The 21,971-nt window shown below is 41.8% G+C and overlaps 1 protein-coding gene across 3 annotated transcripts in view; it reads left to right on the top strand.

Annotated features, from left to right (window-relative positions):
* Window positions 1-16,312, top strand: part of CDC123 (cell division cycle 123) — a 37,826-nt gene extending 21,514 nt beyond the window's left edge. Inside the window, exons 10-13 of one of the 3 annotated variants that reach the window (XM_037388092.1) lie at window positions 3,595-3,623; window positions 8,955-9,083; window positions 10,991-11,128; window positions 11,949-16,312. In XM_037388092.1, the coding sequence (XP_037243989.1) occupies window positions 3,595-3,623; window positions 8,955-9,083; window positions 10,991-11,128; window positions 11,949-11,975 (323 nt within the window). In that variant the 3' untranslated portion in view covers window positions 11,976-16,312. The other 2 variants (XM_037388093.1, XM_037388094.1) reach the window with 2 other exon arrangements.
* Window positions 16,313-21,971: the final 5,659 nt, after the last annotated feature.

Raw genomic sequence — 21,971 nt, 5'->3', positions numbered from 1 at the left:
ACCTCTCTGAAGTTCTTTTGCAGGGTATGGAAAGGGCTTGCAAGGGCAAACTCCATGGAAATGAGACCTGGCCTCCTGCCCCCTTGCTGTTGCTAAGCCAGGCTCGTTTTCTCTACAGTGCACCGAGTTGCAATGTGCTAAATCCCAATTTACTGCTGGACATCACTGTTAAAATGGGTACTTCTCAATAAATAATGGCATCCCCAATATTTTAAGTGTGACGTTATGCATCTCTGTCTTCACAGCTATTCCTTTCACAGGGCTTGGTTCTTTTGAACTTGAGGAAGTCTTACAGCTCTTGTGGCTAGAGCATGCAGAGCAGTGTAGTTTTTGAATGACTATAAAATTGGCAACAAAAAAACCCTGAAGGAATAAGCTGGAGCTTTTCAGGAAAACACAATAAATGAGTGAAAGATCCCTTCAGAAGGCCTAATGGCTGCTGCTTCTTTTTTTTCTTTTTTTAAGCTTTTTACCCTTATACTTGTTTTTAATTAAGAAAAATTCTAAACCTGAGAAGTGAGGTAGGAAATGCTTAACAAAAGATATTCAGGAGTAAGTATACTTGTTTATAAAGATGTTGTCAGATATTTTCTGCTAAATTATTGATGTAATTCTTGAAAAAAGGATTTATAAGTTTCTTTTCAAGAAGTTATATTTTCTTCTAGAATATGGATGCACAGCAGTTTAGCTGCTAAGGCTAGAATAAAAGCCACAGTATTTGATACACCTAAGCAGCCCCAATGAATTGTCTTGTTCTTTAAATGCAGAGTCCTTTGCAAATTTTATTGGAAATAGTTTAGTAAGAATTGAATCGTGTTCCTTGTGATGGGTGGTCAGTAGTGGTGAAAAATATGATGAAGAGATTTAAATTGGGTCTGGCGGGGACTAAACCTCAGTTTAGTAAAATATATAAATATAAGAATTGTCTGGCAGTTGTATTGTCTTCTACAAAGCTTTGAAAACTCAACCTTTAGTTGAGTTTTGAACATGATTAATCATTTTGCTGAGCCACCAGAGCAACCAAATAGATGGGTCCTGTCTGACTTTCTGAAAAAGATGCCTTCTGTGCCAGTCTCGGTTATATTAAAATTCTTAATAATGTGATGTAGCAGGATTACTTTATTTCAGTCCAGAGAAGCTCTCAAGGACCACGGCTTGGAGAAGACTAGTCATCTGGAAGTCAGTATACTAATTTAATAGGTCCATAGCCCTAATGTTTTGAAGTAAGATCAGTCATATAGATCTGACATTCTGATTACTGTCTTTTAATTTTCCTCTGTGTTCCAACATAATTTTAGCTGGTATGTAATCAACTGATAGATAAGAATTCAGGGCATTATTTTTGGAAACTGATGCCTAGATTTAGGCAGTGAAACTGCTGTCTGGGGAACTGAAAGGTCTGAAGTGTCATCTTATGTAAAGGACATAGTTTTATGTCATCTGAGTTACCTTCTGGGAAGAGGTTTCAGGGTGACCTTCTGGGATGAAGGTTTGTTAACCTTTTCTTCTTTGGCACTAAATGAAGGTGACTTGTCCATTTGCAGAGAAATGCCATGCAGAAAAGGTTTTCTGGTGGTTTTGGGGTTTTTTTTTGTGGGGTTTTTTTGGTTTGTTTTTTCACCACCTTTCATTCATCCCCCATCATATCCTTTGATCCACTGTCTGGTAGCATATGTGTTGTTAACAATAAAAATCTGGATTTGCTTGTTTGTTTGCTTTTAAAAGGAAAGGTATTACAGCTTTTTTTCTGAGTTCTTGTTTTGTTGGGGATTTTCATGCTGTTTGCTCTGCTTTTTCCAGTTGGTCTGGTAGCATCTCCAGATGGAAGAGTTGAGTCAGAGCAGCTGAAGCATTGCAGAGTCAGAGCAGTAGGATAACAGATGGGTGAATGCTTTATAAATACTTCTAAATGATGTTAGAACCTTCTAAATACCTTTCATAAGAGCCCAGTAAGAACACTGTTCTGGAGGTGTTGATACCGTGGAGCTGAGCTTTGGTTTAGTCTCCATTTTGAGCAATTGCTGGTAGCTTTACTACAGTCTTTCTGGCACACAACACTCCTGCTCTGAGGTTGTCCCTAAGAAGAGGTAACAATTCATGTTTTCTTTTCTGTGCAATGTTTGTGAGTGTCCCAAACTAGTCACCATTGTGCAGTCAGTCTTAACAGGGATGTAAATCCCACTAAATGCTGTTAGCCTTAGTGATTGCCATAGGCTTGCTTTAAGCTGACAGATGTCATTTTATTGTGAAGCTCAGATGCAAGTTTTCCATTAATGGAACATGACTAATAAGAGTACATGGTACAGGCAACAAGTTCAGTTGAACGGCTGTAGAAGAAATCCAGGATTGCTGTACTACTTGTGTTGACAGTTTCCTTAGTCACTGAGGGCTTGTCTTCTTGAGACGCAGTTCTGGACAGACATTTCAAATTGACGTAACTGAGCTTGTGCAAAAAGCTGGGTGGATTTTTAGGCTGTATGGTCAGAATCTGTTACGTGACTGGCTTTGGCACTGTTGAGTTGTGGTTTTTTGCCCTTTGCTCAGCCAACTTCACATGAAATGTTAGATTAAGCTGCTGAGTAGCTTTACATGCATGGATGCAATCAGTCGTCATCCCTGTTACTGATGGGCAGCTTCCTGTGTAGTTGCTGAGGCTCAAGTGTTCTTCAGTCATATCCTGAGTTTAGTTTATCCTGCATGTATTGGGAAATCTCTTGGCTGAAGTATTCCCTTCCTTGTTAGTGAAGGAAGTGATAATACAGTGTTTGTCTGAGGTTTTTCTAAATCTGGCACTTTTTTCTTTCTTTCTTTCTGCTAAACTGGTACAACTTCTGTGTGTAGTCATGCCTGAATGCCTGTCGATTTCCCTGGCTGTATAGAAAGACAAAGACTTGTTTAACCATACAGAACAGAAGCTAGTAGAAAGATGCATGTACAAAGATTCACGCTTAATTAAGTCAAAGGGAGGGACGACAAGGGGGCTAGCCAAGGCACCTTTGCGACAATCACAGCGTAGCAAAGGTTCTGTTGGAAAGAGCTGTCAGTAATGGGTAGGTGTGCTGTATTTGCTCTAGGTTACATTAAACATAGCCATTTCACTGCCACCTCTTCTCAGCACACCCACAGACCCCTTTGTTCCTACAACCTGTTTGGCTTGTTATCTGCTGAAGTCCTAATCTCTGTCAAGTAGGAACTTTTCTCTTATTAAATGTTCACGCAATGTCTAGCACAGTGGAGTCTTTGATCCTTCCTTAAAATTTCTCCGTTCTGCTGTAAACCAAAGAGCAGTAATGTCAAAGATAAGCTTCTCTCTGGACTAAGAGTTTACCAAATGTCCTCCATGGGGGGAAAAAAATCAACAGAAGAAACTAGTGTTACATGGAGAAACCCAGCAGCCAATCTTTCAGTGCATTAACAGTAGTTCTTGGAGTGTTTCAACTCCCCCTTGGAAATGAACCTAATTCTGGCTTGTAGTTCTTTGGACATACTGACTTTGCAGATTGTGCTGTGTACACAAGTATCTATTCAGATTTAGACAACTTGTGTGAAATTATATGTCTTTTAAGATTAACATATTTTTTTTCTTCTTTTCAGTTGTTTTTGATGTGTACAGAGACAGCAGGGTAAGTGGATGATAGGTTGTATAGAATTGCTTGTTCTGTGGAAACTCTTCTTGAAATGATACAGAGATGGACCAAATAATAGTTTCATCTTCCTAGACGTGGTCCTGGCAGGAAAAAAAAAAAAAAAAGGAAAAAAAACCACCCAACTCACTTGATGTTTTTCTGTTTTCTAGGTCTTTTTCTATGTTAGAGACTGTCTACAGTAGGAGAATAATAGGATTAGAGGTGTAAATATGTCTGTGCCAGTCATGTAATTATTTAGTAGTCTGTCTTAAAGCACGTAACTTTGGCTTCAGCTGCAATTCTGTCAGTTCTGTGAATCTATTCGAGGCAATTTAATTTTCATTATGACATGGAGAGTCTTTGCTGAATAATTTATAATAGCATAGACTGTTTCATTTGGAAGGGACATAGGACAGTCCTCTAGTCCAACTGCCTGACCAGTTCAGGGCTGACCAAAAAATTAAAGCGTGTTAAGGGCATTGTCTGAATGTCTCTTAAACATTGACAAGCTTGGGGCATTTTCTTTTAAGTTGGGTACTTAATAATATTATGCAACATTACTACATTGTTTTGGTGAAGGACTACCTGTTGCTAAGATTCCCTCTGCACAGTGCTTACTCCAGGTACTTTTGATGGAAATGTGTCTGAACATTCAGCAGAATGGCAGTGACATTTCAGAAAATAAGGTGGGGGTGATATTTTGCTGACTTTAAAAATCTGGGGGATTCTTATATAAAAAAATGAAAATAATTCCTGGGCTTCCCCCCCTCCCCCGTCCCCTGTCCTGTGGTCGTGATAACTTTTACTTCATATATGGAAGTCTAGGACATGAAGGGATAGTTGTCAAAAGAGGATATGAATGTGGCATGCCCAGTTTGTGACAGATGGAAGCTAATGGTTTTTTTCTTTTCAAACTGTTCCAGGCTGTGGTTCTGCCTTGGCAGATCAGAACCCTGAACATCCAGATAGTGATGGAGTGGGTAGAAATGTCCCATCTGAACTTCAGGTGCCAATAGCAGATTTAGTTACCTTGACCTCTCCCAGTGTCAATGGAGAGAAATAGGTCAGATGAATTGTGTTTGAAAGGCACACACGTATTGTTTTAAAAGCAACCACAACCAAAAATGGGTTGTGTAGCCTTAAATGTCAAAACCTGATTTTTGGGAATCATATCAGTGCCATGAGAAGCTTTAATTTTTTCCAAATCCTAAGCCAGAAATGCAAGAACAGTGGCTATATACTTTTGTTATATAGATTTGTGAGTCTCACCGTTTGACTTGTTTACAGTTATGGCGTTGGAAGTCTTTTATTTGAGTTGGGACTATTTGTAGTAAGTCCCAATTCTGATTTTGAATGTTGCTAAAGTATTTTGAAATTGTGTAATAGTAAATCATGCCATAGTTTGCAAAACAGAAGCTAAACAGGAATATGTGTCATGTGGAAAACAGCTGTTGTACTGTTACTCAGCTCAACTTTTAACATAGGTATCTAAAAATCAGGCTACAGGCTAAAACCAGCCATGCTGAATGGTGGTGAAAATTACCTGCCCAGGCTCAGGTCATCAGACTTCAGGATGCTGCCAGGCAAAATGAGGAGCAACACTTCAGCATTCAACCATGTTCTACCATTGCATAGTCTGCCTCGCAGCTGAGGCATGGAGACGTATTATTTAAGTAAAAGGTTTCAGCCTGTGTGTTCTCAAATGTGCAGTGTTTCTTCATCTGTCAAGATAAAGTATAGCTGTTTGTAGGTACCTCTCGGTGCCTTCTACCCTCAGGTCTTGTAAACTGCCAGATAGCCCTTTGTGCGTCAGATCCCCCTCCTTTCACACGTACTTCTGTGGTTTGCAACTGTGTTATTCATTGCTCCCTTTGTATGCGAGTTATAGGCAGCACAAGAATATTGAGTGTTGCCGAGTGTGATTAATTTCCAGAGCCCGTGCTCCTCATCAGGTTGGTTGCATGGCAACCTAACGTACGGAATGAGAGAAACGTCCACTTTAAATCAGATGTGAATGAAAGCAACCCCCTCCCTGTGCTTGCTTTAGTTACTGGAGAGACTGTATGGAGTAGGCTGCCACAGGTTCTGCTCCTTGAGTTTGAGGGTGGCAAAGAAGCAGTGGTGGCCTGGCTGAGAACGACGTTTTCTGTGTCCACCTTTCCTGTTACTCTTCACCGAGCTCATCTAAGCAAGTGCCTGACTTTGCAGACCAGTCATCTTTTAAGGAAGAAACGCTGTCAATACAGTCTTCCAAGCTGGGTGATCTGCAGAGCTAGTCCTGAAGAAGTTATGTTGCAGGACTGGTAGCCTGTTCTCATTTGGATCCACTTTTTTTTTTCTTTTTTTTTCTTTTTTTTACCTGCTAGCCATTCACAGTCATAGTGCAACAGCTGAGAAGCCTGACAGGCTCTGCTGGTGCTCTTTGTTAACAGCTTGTAACCGTGTTCAAGACAAGTCACTGTGGTAAGACAAAGAAATGCAGCCAGTGGCTTCAGCCCACTGCTAGCTCACAGCTGCTCTTGTTAACGTGCAAACTAGTGCTTTCTCTGCCTTGTGAGCATTGTCACTGTGCGTGAAGGTGCAGCTGCAGTTAGGGCGATGTAGCAGTTCAGTGACATTTTAGCTATCTTTTCACTTCCTTTAAACAGGCCTTGTCATAGGTACTTCCTTTCAACAGCATGTTGCATAATTCTTTAGTAAAACAAAGCGTGAAGCTGACATGATGTGCTAAATCTATCGGTTCCTGTTTCAAGATGAGGAAAAAAATCTCAATGTAATATGAGTTGGTTTTGGTTTTTTTTTCTCTTCAGTTATGCACAGCTCTCTTTCCTGGCTCGTGCATTTATGTGCTGTACAAGAAGATGGCAGATAAATAGCTTTACTACTGCTCTTTAGTACAAGTGATCTGAAACTGCATTTAAATCATGACATTGCATGTAAGACTTGAAGGAGCATTTAATCTTAAGATAGTTTGGTTACTGACCCAGAGTTATATACGCTCCCTTTAATGAGCCCTGAAAAGGAATATTTAGTTTGTTTTGCCACTTCTCATTAATTTGCAGCGACCAAAGCTCAGTGCAGATTTAAGACCGTCTCAAGGAAACAGTTGTTGTAGAAGTTGTACTGCTCTCTGGCTGCTCACAAAAAACAGGTGTCTCTTCCAGTAGTCTCAAAACCAATTTTTGTTTTTTTCCAGCATACATTCTTCCCTAGAGAAATGATGAGTTCCTATGAAAAAGCTGTTTCATGTCTTTGGGGTGAGGAGGAGTCTCTGTGATAGCCTTTCATAGGGAAGTCCTTTATGAAGTGTAAGCATTTCTGATGCAAGGAGATTCTCTGAACTGCTGAATGAACTTTGCCAGCCATTGCTTGTGTGTGTGATTAAATGGATTCATTAGCTTGTTTTTCTAGTGTGATAGAATAAATCTAAAATTACAGTTTCCTCCTTCTGCTGCCTTGGAGCTAACAAGATGTCCCCATTAGCAAAAGCAAAACATCGCTTATATAATGAGACTTTGTGACTGCCTTTTGAGATGAACAGAGGTGGAAAATGACAGCAGAGCTTGCCCTGTTCTCTCTCTGCACCAGTGGTGTCAATATTAGTGCAGAAGTGTTGCAACTTAGCCACGCAGATCTGTGCTGCTTCACCCTTCCGAAACAAGTAAGAAACCACTCAGGTCTGTGTCCCTGCAATTTGCTGTTTCTTTTGTAGGCGTCTGGTTTTAGTACTGCTGTTGGGGTGCACTGGCTTCTCAAAACTTGCTCTGTGAGAGCTGTACCCTGTGGCTCTGCCCTGAGAGAGAGAGACCTGTGAAAGCCTGCGTGCAACCACACGCCCGCTGGCTCAGTTCCAGTTTACAAGTAGTATCATTGGTTTCCTCTGTGCTGGGACTTCCCCCCCTCAGTAACTTGCTGTGGACTGTAACAGACCAGCCAGAGCGTTTCTATTCTCTATTGTATGGGTTTCCATGGGTTTCCTATTCTACAGTGCGTTAGTAGCTGTGGGGGTGACTTGGGTAGTGTGGGTGGGAGAGGAAATCTCCATGTTACTCTGTGATTGAAGGCTTCAAAAGCATCTTTGTGAGTTAGAAACCAGATGGCTGTAGTGTAAATCATTGAAGATCTTTGCTGTTTGTATCAAGATAGGGAAGGCCTTTTAAAGAAAGGAGATCCCTCAGGAATGAGGGAAAGGAAGAGAAGGGTAAGTAAGTTTTTAGTAGCTGCCCAGTCTTCAGGTTTGGTTTCCAGTTCCAGTTGGTCTTTAACAAAGACAATAAAACCCTTCAGTCCTGCTTATACTACAGCAACCTTTTTCTCTCCATATTTGATAGATCTGGTTTCTTCAAAATGTAATACTTTTTTTGCAAATCCTTAGTGCAGGTGTAGTCATATTTCATTATAATTCATTGTAACATTTTGTTTTATTAGAATAGATGACACTTCCTTGGGTAAGAAAAGATAGCCCTGTGCTGGTGATTGTATCTTAAGATGACTCAAGGAACACAAACTTATTTCTTGCTCCTCTGCAGACACCTCTTTTACCTTTAATATGGCTTGTTAGTCTTTCTGCTTTCATTTTTCAGTTAGAAAACGGGCATGCTCTTGTGCATACTACCAGTACTGTTTGGAACACAAATATATTAAAGATGAGGCAGGAGAAACTAGTCTGGACTGTTAGTAATGGCTATTAAAAATGCCTTTAAGTTATTCTTTATTTATCTATATCTGTGCAGCACCTTCCAGCTTTCATGATCTCCATTAGCATTTTGCAGACCCTGCTCTGTATTTGCTGGGTCCCTTCTGAGACCAAGAACAGCAGTTCCTGTAGACTGCTGAATGTACAGCAGTGCTGAGGTGGCTTTTGATGGAAAGCAAAATCCCTGTTTGGGGGGCGGGGATTTTTGTTTGGGGGTTTTGGATGTATGATTTTTTTGGGAGTTTTTGGTTGGGTTGGGTTGGGTTTTGTTTTTTTCTATTCCTTGCTCATGCTGTCTAGGGATCTCAGAGGACCGTGGGTATTAGCCAGAACTTCTGTGGTCTTGTCTGAAAGCACCTTGCATAGAACTGAATTCAGTTTGAGTTCTGTCCGATCTTCAGTTTAATAAAAATAAATAAAATATTAAGTCATAGCTTGCTGCATTTTAAAACTGTCTACTGTAAAGGATGTTTGAATATTTTAAGTGCTTAAAACCAGATGATTTCAAATTTGACATCACCTTATCTAAAGACCAAGCATACTACGGTAATGTGTGTGTATTCTGGTTGGTTTGTTGTTGTGGTTGTTTCAGTTCTGTGGCTTGTTTTAATTCTTCTGTTGTTCTGTTGCAGGGTAAGATTTGGTTAATAGATTTTAACCCATTTGGTGAGGTAACAGACTCCTTGCTGTTTACGTGGGAAGAACTGACCTCTGGGAAAAACTTGAAAGGAGACCAGGGTGAAGGGGAAGCAACAGAACAGGTACAGCCCTGTGATGAGGGGGACTGGCTAACATCCAACAGGCGTTATGCCTTCCTGCCTTCCTTTTGTCCCTCCATCAGTCTGTTATAGTCAAATTGGGATGCAGATCCCATTGAAGTAAATGGAGGTCTTTATCTCATGAAACATAAACTCTTCCTCAGAAGAATCTACCTTAGCAGACAGTACTTAATCTCAACAAGTACTGGGTGCTCGTTTTAGATGCCTGCAAGGGAATTTTTAGTTCAAATGATACAAGCTCATATTACAGCTTTGACCACATTGTGAAGATGATGCCTGCCCTGAAACTTGGTTTTGTGCGGTTTGGATGCATTCTTCTCAATTTATCTTAAAATCTGCTACTTTTCTATTTAATCACTTGAAGTTTTCCTTTGTTCTTGGTAGCTGTCATACAGTTTCCCAGAGTTCCAGACTTATGTTTGGGGGGAGGCAGCAAGAAGCTTAACTTCATTCTCTTCCATATATCAGATACCCTCAGGGAAGTCTTGTCCTCTGGTTGAACTCTCTGACCTTGCAGAGCAGGGCTTTTATGTCCCTCTTCCAAGTTGTAGTGCCTCTGTGAAAACAAGTAACTTCCCATCGATACAGAGAGGGAGGGATAGTCTTCATTTATTTGTACTCCAGCTTTCTTCTCACTGCCTGTTTGAGACAGTCCTCACATCTTAAGGAGCCCTCGGACAGCTGGATAGAAGATACAAAGTAGCATGTTATCTTGGGAAACACTTGGTAGTTGTCTGAGGAGAGATGGCAAGTCAAATAGCGGGGGCTTTTGTCTATTTTTTCTAGCTGTTAAACTGCATTAGAGGTAACTGAAATGGTATGCTTTATTGAGCCAAATTTAAAATTTGAGCTTCACTTTAGTTCTGTCGCCATTTTCATAACACACTGCAAGGGAAATACACCTCTCTGCAGGATATCATTCATGCTGTTTTCTCTTAGTCTCACCATGTGGCAGTTGCTGTATGAAGACCCATTCAATGAACCTTCCTGGTAAAAGCTGTGTCTCCTTTGTTAAAACACATGCCCAATTCTTGAGCTGTCCATGGGACACCTGAACTTTGTTTTGAGGATTTCTTTTTCTTAGTGCCAGACCCTTTGCAGTTTTCTGTGGTGTAAGCCTGGATAAAAAGTAGTGACCTGTCTTCATGTGTCAGCTTACATCTAGTCACAGAATCTGGTGTGAAGTTACCGAACTTCTGTCTTTTAAAATGAAGCTGCTTATTGCCACACAGTGGGCCGTTACGTTGTATGTCAATGTGTTGAACTGAAAATCATACAAATTACCCAAAACCTGTTGCTTCAGTTGAGTGTTTAGAGATATTTTTTTAGAGAGATATTTTTTTCCTTCAGTAAATAAATTGGTTGGAAAGCTTAGGTCATAATTTCACTAAGGTTATATTTGCAAACATGGGTTTAAACAAAGAACCTGTGAAGAGAATTTTAGGGATTCTATCCCTAAAATATATATAATTTTATATTTTTTATTATTATATTTTTTATTTTTATATAAAAATATATTTTAAAAACAAAAATATATTAGGGATGTATTTTCTTCATCCACATAGGTAGATACTCTTGCCTGAAGTTCCTTAAAGCTGTTATTACAGCACTGTTATAAATGTATGTCTATTAAATGCATTAACAATTGTTACATTTTAGAAACTTTCAAGTGAGAGAATAAATGCCTTTATGTGACTGTTAGTAACGTTTTAACTTTTGCTCTTAAGTGGGCAGAGATTTTAATAAGAAAACTACAATATTTAGAAAGTGCAGGTTTAATTGAATGAATGCCAAATAATATCATTGGCAAAGTGACTCAGTCTCACGGAAAACATTGCTAGTTTTATTCACGTACTCTGTTCTTGTCTTATCCAATATCTTTTCCAAAGGACTATCCAGTTTTCCGTTGTACGAACAGTAAAGTTACTGTCCAGCCTAGTCCATACCTGAGTTACCGACTGCCAAAAGATTTTGTGGACCTTTCTACAGGAGAGGATGTTCACAAATTAATTGACTTTCTTAAACTGGTAAGAAGTAGTGAAAAAAACCATCTTCTGACCTGTCATGTTTGTGAAATGGCAACATCAAAATGCCTGGAATTGTGCTTTTGTAATTAACATAGGTTACATAATTACAGAAAAAGTAATGTATGAAACCATCATACGATGTGTTGTTGGGTTTTTTGTTGGTTGGTAGTTTGTTTATTTTTTTTAATGACAAAGAATAATCTTTAATACTAATTTCACTTACGTTAATAAATTTTACCTTTACGGGAAGCAATGGATGTTTACTGAAGGATCTAGCTGTGTTTTCTTTCTTATTTAAATGTAAATACAAACATAGTATAAATGGAAATGCATTTTGAGTGGTCAAAGCTAATGCTTTTAACAACTTCTTTGAAAGTTAGAATATAAGTATATTAGAAAAAAAACCATAAACACCTGTTCCTTTTTCAATACAACTTTTTTCTTTGTTCCTTTGATGAACAGTGATATGAAAACACGGTATCTTTATAAGCTAGGGAAGAGAGGGCAGTTGCCTTCATCTTGACCACTGATTTCTGCCACCACCACCATGTTCTCTGGTTCTTGTACATTCTTTTGGTTAATGTGTGGGACAAATCTTGTTCTTTACTGGGAATAAAATCCTGTAGTTTGGGATGGGGGAGAGGGCTGATACTGCTCTGTTCCATTTGCTGGAAACTACCTGTTACCATTCAAAAATGGATTAGAAACGCAGTCATTGTCTAATAACCATTGTATCTGGAAACACTTGTTGTGATTTATTAGTGTTGTTACTTCAGGTAACTTTGTCCTAACATTATGAACTCTCCTGTTCTGCTGACAGAAAAGAAATCAGCAAGATGATGACTGAGGTATCAAGAAGCATTACATTGAATTACAAGGAAGAAATGTGGGAAAAGCTATATTTAGCACAACTATTAAGCTATTGATTTAAAAAAAACCCTGCTTTTTATAGTCCATGAAAGAACTGAAGAGCTGTTCATCCTGTGTGTCTGCTGGCTTGTATAAAAGTGTAGAAAAGTCTTTTGCAGGGAAACATGAAATATTAGGGTGCATTCTCACTGGATTCCGGGCTAAATGCAATTATACCCTGGTGCAAGCAAGCAACAATCTGAGTGCAACTGAACAACTGCTTTCTCATCTCATAATTGAAGAATGATGCCATTGAAGTATGCCATCAGACTCTGCAGTGGTAAATATGATAACATTTAATGCTTGTGCAGTTACAACATCAAGCATTCTCTGAATTTAGGCACAATCTTGCTTAAAATATAGTCACAAGGAAAGAAAGGAATGGTTTTTTTCTGTAGTAACCTTTTAAAATTGTAAATTGGCTTTCTTTTGGGAGCACTTCTCATCCTTCCTTTATATATAAAAAAAAAGAAAAGATAAAAAATGTGGAGAAGAGATTTTTTTTCCTTTGTTATGAGGGTTAATGATTCATTTCAGAGAACAGCTAAGATGTAGTAGAATACTTAATGTTTGAAAAGTTTTAATTTCAGGAATTTGAAATTTTGAATGCATTTCAAGTAAAGTAATATTTTCACGGTAGCTAAAGCTATGAAATTTGTTAAACTTCACCAAATTTCATTTTTCATAGAAAAGCTTTCTTGAAACTTATTTTTTAACATGATTACATACTAGATATCATCTGTGGCTTTAATATAAATAGTTAAACATAACATCAACCTGTAGTTTTATATGTGGACTCAGTTTTGTTTCTTTTGTACCACATCTCTGAGCTTTTTAAGAAAACTATTACTCTTTCAGCTCTTAAAATTCTAGATTCATTTGGTGGTACTTTAGGTTTTTTGTATAAAAGGAAGCTTGGCTAAATCTGGAGAATCAGAAGCTCTTGTTACCAGTTGCTGTTATTTGGATGGTGGAGAGAGGGCAGTTTCAGACGAAGAGCCAACTAACTTTTGAATATAGGTGTTTGCATCACATTGGTAATGTATTGACGGTGTGGTGTGCACAACTGTTGAAATGAAAGGACATTTGGGGATGCTTATAGCCCTGGAAACTGATTCCTGTTTCAAACTAATTATGTGATCCTTTGTGTATATAAAGCTGTTCATGTTTCTTTGCCTTGCTTTTCTGTCAGATTGATATGGTGCTCAGTTACAATCTGTTCTTAGATGTTAAATCTGAGCTTAGATGTTAAATTATTACTTACTGTCTTTATTTAGGTTCAGTTTTGAATGAATACTGACTCTTAAGTTAAAGATTATGCAGATTAAGAATCCAGTACTACCAAATACATTGATGAAACATCACAGATTAAAGCTCCTGGAGTCTTGAGAGTACAAGGTCTGCCTAACCCTTGAAGTGATGGAATCTCTTTCTCAATAGCTTTTTGTATACAAATTGGAAGATCATTAACTCAGGGCTGGGCTATACCTAATCCTGCCATACTGTGGGACTTTGGATGAGTTTTTCTCACCCTTACTAGAGGCATTATTTGAGTATAAATGTCTCTAAAACAGGTAGGAACTTCAAAATATAAAAAAATCAACAAAGCTTCCTTTTTCTTTTAATGTTTTTAGCTGTAACTTAAACTATTGTGATGATCTAACCACACTTCCTTTACATGGATGATGCCCTGGAATTTCCAGCAGATTCATAAGTGCTTCTGAACTGCAGATTATTGTCTTTAAAAATACTGAGTCTTGGTTTAAAGCTGTAAGATAGTTTCCTGCATCCTTTTTGTGGGCTCTGCGAATTAACTTACCGTTATCACAACTTTCTGTGCTGGATATTCACCAGAACATATACAGTGTTGGGACCAGTTTGATGGGACCCTGTGCACTCCAGAGTGTCCCTTTAGGCGAGCAGGTTGGGGAGCGGTAGCCTTTTAACAGTCCTTTGTTTCTTGATGTTATTATTTATCCTGAAAATGGCATTACTGAGTGAACTGGCCATAATCAGTGCAGAGCTCTTAGACTTGCTGCTTTATGTTTGCAAGAACTGCAGTTTTCTGTGCTCTACATTTATAGCTGAGTGTTTCTAGGACAAATGGCAGTGGAATCAGACACTGCCCCAGCACCTGGCTCCCTAAACAGCTTTGCTTGTTGCTAGCCTGTGCTGATCATCTAGTTAAAGGACCACCATAATAACATGCTGTGCTCCTCCTGTCTCCTACCCAGGGCGCTCTGGCACAGCTTACTCCTCCGTCCCTCATCGGTTTCAACAGCTTTTTAATATACTCAAAGTTTATATAGTTCTTTATGGTTGTATGCTAGTGGTAAGTGAATTCAAAGTTTGGTTTTCTCCCCTATGATTTGCTAACGGGTGACCAATCTGAATTAACAGACTGCTCACCCAAGCTATCAAACACTGACTAACTTTATTGCAGAGTTACGGGAACTTATGCCACTTTCTCTGGGCTTAGTCATCATGAAAAACAATAAAAGGTAGCAGAGCAAAAATACTAGTCCCATGTTCAGCTCCCAATACAGAAAGTCCCCACTATAAAAATGTGTTCTATGTAATCATATTCCCCAAAATACCATATTCTTACAATTTAAATACATACTTTATCTTGCTTCTTTCTCTGACTTACTGAATTTTGTCTGCTAGATTAAAGATTCCTCTTCTGAAAGAATTTTCAGCCCATACGATCTGGGAGGATAAGTAACAAACATATTCCTCTTGGGGAGGTGAGGAAGCTAGTGTTGATACGTAAGATCAGTTTTAAACTGAATAGTAGATGACGCTGTTTTAATTTTGTTTCAGGTCATGGTAAAATCAGTTTCTGCCTCTAGCTATCATACAGAAATTTGAAAATGCAAAATTCCAATTGTTCAGGTCTTTGTTCGTGTGATTCAGTGATATGATCACCATTTGCTGCATAAGAGCCAACTATATACTACATATTCTTAGTTACATCCTTAAAACATTGTATAAAGATATTTGTAATCTCACCTAGATGACCAATGTGGGAAGTGTTAGAGGGAGGTAGCATGCAGTCATTTTATACAGATCATATACTTGCTAAACTCCTCAGAAGCCTGGCTATATTTAATGGCTCAAGTGTAGTGAGGTGCAGTTCTTGGACTGCAGCTCTACCAGGCGTGCCAAAGAAAAGTCTTCATTGTTTCACAGCCAGCGTTTGCAATGCTTAATCTCCCTGATGGATGGTGGGGATCAGGATTCCGGTAACCCCATAATTAGTAATTGTTAACATGTACTGGCTTAGTTCAGGATCTGGAATAAGGCTTCCGTACTTCAGGGCTGAAGACTGTCCATTCTGTTTGTACTCATTTGACTCGTCTTTCTCCAGTGATGTCCACATCTTTCCTCACCCACCAATCTAATATTTAGGTGAATGTTACGATTAGAGTAAGCAGCAGCATAGGTAATACTGATCTGAATTTAAAAACCCTCTCTCTGTGCACTTTTCCTTCCCTCTTAGAGATGTTTCTGAGTAGTGCTCTATAATATCCAAATAAAACCCTGTAAGCAGGAAAGTAATAGCCAGCTCTGAGTCTCAGTAAAATGAATACCACTTGTTGGATTCTGGTCACAGTGTATGGCTTGTAAAAATCCCTATAACTGTGTCTGATGTTTTTAGATAGGAATTTCATGTATCTCATTCTTAAGCACTCACCTGTTGCTGATGTCCAGGATGCAGTGCTGGCCAGAAAAACATTCCCAGTGAGATGGAGTTCAGACGCCCGTTTAAGCAACATAAATCATTAAACTAAACTGTCATGGTTTCAGGCTTTCAGGAGAGCGTTGTCAGATGAAAGGGTTCCAAAGCAGATCAGTAGCAGCATGGAGATAGCTAATGGCGTGGTACAAACCTGTGTAAAAATGCTTCTGGTACCTTTGTGCATGACTGAGTGAGTTTAGCTTTCACACATTGTCCCAAACTGAAGTATCAAATAGCTGGAGAAGAACACAGGATATCTGTCAGGGAGTATAAATAGGCAGATCAGCTTGGCAGCTGGTAAATAATTTCAACCTTGTAAAGGCCAAGAGTATACAATTCAGGTTGTGTTTGGATAGCAAGTCTATCACTTCAAGAAATGATATTGAACTAAAATACGTATTTTTGGCTAAGAGAATATGGGCCTTGAATTGTAATAAAGAAACAGACCGTAGTGCTTTTGATTCATGATGAATACTTGGTAATGCTGATATTTAGAGGCTTAATAAATCTGTGTTAACAGAAATTTGCCTGGATCTTATATTAACAGTGTCTTTATTTCAGTTTGAATTTGATGACCTTGGTGAAGAGAAAGTTTCTGACTTGTGGCCATCCTGAAATTATATAGAATTAGAATAAGATTTGCTGCCATAATTGGGGTATTTCGTGCAGACCTGAAGCTTTCTTAAAGATACAGAGTCCTTAAGCAGCAATGTGCGATTGCAGATTTTTATAGTAATAGAGACATGGGCACTGCAATAGGAGTGTGTGTGGGGGTATTCTTTTGGTTGGGGGAGGGGACATGCGACCTGCTGTACCTCTGTGTGCAAACTATTGTGGCAAATTACTCCCTAGCTACTAGGAGTGTTTTGACTACTCTGAGGTCCTCTTAATAGCTGACCAGGCTTCTTCCAACAATGTATTTTGTCAGGTTGCAGGGAGAGGTTGGATAGCGGGTCAGTCAAAAACGCTGACTTGTCAGGACCTTTCTTCATGGAAGCATACTGGGTACATACCTGTGGTTCAGGAAGGGCTGGAGGCATGATGCTGAACATCAACAGTGTCCATATTTCCAAAGCTTGGGAGTCATAGAATCACAGAATGGTTTGGGTTGGAAGGGACCTTAAAAACTATCTAGTTCCAACCCCCCCTGCCACGGGCAGGGACACCTCCCACCAGCCCAGGTTGCTCCCAGCCCCGTCCAGCCTGGCCTTGAGCACCCCCAGGGATGGGGCACCCACAGCTGCTCTGGGCAGCTTGTTCCTGTGTCTCACCAACTTCATCATGAAAAATGTCCCTCTTTCAGTTTAAAACTGCTGCCCCTTGTCCTGTCACTACAGGCCTTGGTAAAAAGTCTGTCTCCACCTTTCCTGTAAGTACTGAAAGGCTGCAGTAAGGTCTCCCCGGAGCCTTCTCTGCTCCAGGCTGAACCACCCCAGCTCTCCCAGCCTGGCCTCACAGCAGAGGGGCTCCAGCCCCCTGAGCATCTCCACGGCCTCCTCTGGGCTCACCCCAACAGGTCCGTGTCCCTGCCGTACTGAGGACCCCAGAGCTGATGCAGCGCTGTTTGGGGGGGGGGGGGGGGGGTCACACAAGAGCAGAGCAGAGGGGCAGGATCATCTTCCTCACCCTGCTGCCCACGCTGCCAGTGATGTGTGGATTCAGTTGACGTTCTGGGCTGCAAGCGTGCATTGCCTGCTCATGCCCAATTTTTCATCCACCAGTATCCCCCAACAGTCTGGTAGAGATGGGAGCTATTCATTGCTTTAGTATTTGTTGGGAAGGTACCCAACATGTGAAGACTTGAGAAGACAGAGTTAATGAATTCTCGTTTTTTTCCCCAGAGGACAGAGGTTGTATTCCAAAAGGGTACAGGTTGTTATTCTAGAGTTGGCTGCTCTGGGTTACAGTCAGGCTTATTACAAGCAGCTAAAAATCTTAAAGTCTGAGGTAATTCAGGTGAAAGTGGCTGTGGAGTTGGCATTCGGTGATCTTGAGAAAGCAGGGAGATGAGAGAAACAGAATAAGGACCTCAAAAGGCAGTTCTGGTAAGTGTGGAGGCTTGGGAGATGGTGGGTGGGATAACTGAGGAGAGGCGCTTTGTTAATGGCCCAGCAGCAATCTCCTAACATGAAGGAGAAATGGCATAGTGAGGACTTGTAAGGATCAATCAAAATGAAACGGCAGAAGCTGGAAGGAAAGGCACATGATTAAGTGTGAAAAGATGAGGGGATGGAATAAAAATGATAGATGATTCAGAGAAAACATGCATTTATGTTTTCTTTGCCTCGCTACATCCTTTTTACAAGCAAAAGAAGGAAACAAACTAAATTATCACAATGTCGCAGAAAAATTGCACTTGGAAAAGCTATTGATATGTACCCAGAGATGGTGTTTTGAGTGAGACTACTACAGGTTTTATTGGAGGGCCTGTGTTTTTCCCTAACTTCATTAAAGACTGGAGCACTGAAATGAGTAACTCTTACAAAAATCTGCAGTTGTCACTGATTGAGAATACACGCAGGCACTTCTGAGGGTTGTATCAGAATTTGAAATGGCCATAATACACACGGAAAATGGCCTGAAATAACGAGAAGACATTTGATAAAGGTGAGTGCAAAGTGCTGTAGTTACAAGGAGAAATCAGACATTAAAGTACAAAATGGGGAAAGAACAGGCCGAGCAGCAGTACAGTGGGAGTGGATAAGTTAGAGATCGTTAAATGCAAGGCGATAATAAGCTGTTGGGGGAGGAAAAAGGCAGGTGTCATTCTGGGCTAGCAGGAGAGAGGGATGGAAGAAATGAGATGATTTTTTTGATGTGGGGATGGTGTACTGTGGTGTGTCGTTTTAGGCACAATATTGCAAGAAATAAGTCAGTTATTGGAGAGCGGCCAGAAACTGAATCACAGAATCATGGAATACCTCAAGTTGGAAGGGACCCATGAACATCATCAAGTCCAACTCCCTGCTCTCCACAGGACTACCTAAAACTAACCCATGTAACTAAGTGTTATCCAGGTGCTCCTTGAACTCTGACAGGCTTGGTGCCTTGACCACTTCCCTGGGGAGCCTGTTCCAGTGACTGACCGCCCTCTCAGTGAAGAACCTTTTCCTGCTGTCCAGTCTGAACAGCTGATGCAGCTTCATTCCATTTCCTTGTGTCCTGGTCACCAGAGAGGAGAACAGCATCTCCACTCTACTGCTATCCTTGAGAGGTTGCAGACTGCAATGAGGTCACCCCTCAGCCTTCTCTTCTGCAAGCTGAACAAGCCAGGTGACCTCAGATGTTCTTCGTAAGTCTTGCCCTCAAGACCTTTCACCGTCTTGGTTGCCCTTCTCTACATACACTCTAACAGTTTAATGTCCTTCTCTTGAGGCACCCAAAACTGCACACAGTGCTCCAAGTGGGGCCATGTGTAGAGTGGGACAGTCACCTCCCTTGACTGACTAGCTATGCTGTGCTTGATGCACCCCAGGATATGGTTGGCCCTTTTGGCTGTCAGGGCTCGCTGTTGACTCGTATTCAATTTGCCATAGTTAATGTTGATGAGATCCATCCCCCCGAGCCTTCTCTTCTCTAGGTGAAGCAGTCCCAGCTCTCTGCCTTTTGTCACAGGAGAGATGCTCCAGTTGCAGACAGACTTCTTCAAGGGGCACCCTGGAGGTGGTAGACAGCTGGGAACTCAAAAAGCTTAGAGAAAACTACTGCAGTCAAGAAACAAGTTTTTCTAACTTCAGTGGATGGTAGGTTCTCGTCCCAGAAGGAAAAACTTGGCCTGTCATACCATCTTTGAAGTCCAGTGGAAGGTAGAAGGTGGCAAAGGGGCTGGCCTGCTGTCTCAGGCTGGCTTTTCCAAGTTGTTGCTTCCTGCTCTTGTGGCGAGATGCTACCAATATCCTGGGTTTGTAGTCAGGAATGCACTCTTAAGAGCTGCCTCCAGCACCTGGTGCTCTGCAATCCCACTTTTCTTCCCATCCAGGTCTGCTTAGGTATTTGCATGGTACAAGTGGGCAAAGGCCTGCTGCACATCTCATACTCCTCCCTCCTTTCTCTTCCATGCTTGCTCCCAGGGAACAAGCGCCAGGACACGGGGAACTGGCCTCACGTTGTGCCGGGGGAGGTTTAGGTGGGTGTGAGGGGAAATTCCTTCATGGAAAGGGTGGCCGAGCCCTGGCACAGGCTGCCCGGGGAGGGGGTGCAGTCGCCATCCCTTGGAGGGATTTAAGAGATGTGTAGATGCAGTGCACAGGGACATGGTTTAGCTGTGGGCTTGGCAGTGCTGGGGTAACGGTTGGAGTTGATGACCTCAAAGGTCTTTTCCAATTTGATTCTGTGATCCTGCCTGGGCATGGTGATGGTTGCATTGCTGGCTGGTGGCGCTCAGGGCGATCTGCCCCGTGGCTGCCCCGGCACCGAGGCCAGGCCGGCACCTGCAGCTGCCCAGACCCTCCTCCTGCCCCTCTCGTGGCCGGGCCCACGCTGGCTGACCCCCGGCTGCTGCAGCCCCCCCTGAGCCAGGGCTGCTGGTAGGGGATGGAGAGCGGCTGGGAAAGCTCCTCCACCAGCTCCCTCGGTGCTCTCGGGTGGATCCATCCTACCCCACAGGCTTGTGCAACTTGGCTGGTCCGTCCAGGGGCTTTTTGCTACTCTCTGAAGCCCCTGAGATGGCTCTGGGTTGTGGGAGCAAAGGGATCAGGCAGTGGTGGCATCCCTAGTAGGGGACACCCTGTGGGGCCGGGAGGCAGGTCTTGCTCACATGCTCTGGGGACAGCCGATCACCAGCTGTGGGAACAGGGAGGAATTTTTTTTCCCCAGGGCAGACCAGCACTGGTCACCAGGTGGTTTCTGTTGGTTTTCTTGGCTGCATTGAGCACAGCCCCTCGCCAGGCCATTTTGGCTAGCTGCCTGCCTGCTGCTGTTGCAGCACAAAGATGCCACTTTGTCCCCTGGGTCTAGGGTCAGGAAGGACTCTTCTTCCCTGTGGGTTTTTCACCTTCCTTGGCCACATTTAGTACAGCCCTTTGCCAGGGCTTCTCTGTAACATTCTGGTTAAGTGCCTGCCCAGTGCTTTTGCAGCACAAAGACACTGTGGTTGCCCTGGATTCCCTGGAGCTGCTGCTTTATAGCTGTCCCTGCATTCAATAAAAGTGGAGTTTTCTCCTTGATCTGCAGTGGTATCATGTGCACGCTGGTCTCAGCCCGGGAGTCTTATCCTGCAGCTGTGCTGCCGGCAGTGGCAGGTACGTTCACACTATGGGCTTGGCAGTGCCCTGCCAAAGCCAGGAGGGTTGGTTGGTTGGCCAAGCCTAGCCTGGCTCAAGTGTCTCAGAAGCTGGAGTGGAAGGCATGTTCAGCTGCTCCCTCCTGGCTACTCAAGCTCAGCCTCAGAGGTTAGCACAAAGAACTGCCTTTAAGTGAATAGTTCATGGGACAGTTCATTGTTACTACAAGAAAGCACGATTCATTAGAAACGGCAAACTCTGAATCCTTCACTATGGGAAAAGGTGCTGTGCTCCATGTTGTTTCTAAAAGAAATCAGCTAATGCATAAACTAAGATGAGCAGAGAGAGACTTTAGAGGAGAAAATGTTCTAATCCCAGCCCTAAGGCAACCTACAAGGGGAGTCTGGGGAACCTGCAGGAATAATATTGCTTATGCTTGGTCTTGAGACCCTTCCCCTCCCTACTTCAAGATGTGGTGAAAATTTCTGCTTTATCTAGTGAGACAACTGCCCCTAAAATGTCAAATCTCACCTATGAGTGCCAGGTACCCTTTCAAGGTTGTATCCATGCTTAATTTTGCTGACTTCAGATGGAAGCCCTCAGTGTTTTCCTATGTGCACATGACTGTCACCATCTCTTTTGGGGATGTGGTGGTCCAGCCCTTCTCAGTGCATGGGGATGAAGAGGAGAGGGAATTCAGCTCCGGCACTGGGTTTGGATTTGGGTTTTCTCCCTTTTCCAGGAGGTGATGATCCACCCCAAGTAGTAAAGTCAGCCAGAGTCTGGGAATAGCACTTATCCTCTCATAGAAACCATTTGATTGGCATCACTGAGCTGTAAAAAGACCTGGTGGGCTTGATGGTAGATCGTGATTGCCTAGAGAAAGGTTTTTCTCTCTAATCTCGCAGCAAGGGGAAGAAAAAACTCATCTGGTGGTGTACTTGCAGACATCTGGGAAAGGGATAGCAGA

Source organism: Falco rusticolus, chromosome 5 (genome assembly GCF_015220075.1).
Source record: "Falco rusticolus isolate bFalRus1 chromosome 5, bFalRus1.pri, whole genome shotgun sequence".
Lineage (NCBI taxonomy): Eukaryota > Metazoa > Chordata > Aves > Falconiformes > Falconidae > Falco > Falco rusticolus.
Note: the sequence above shows the minus strand (reverse complement) of the source record. Positions and strands in the feature narration are given on the sequence as shown.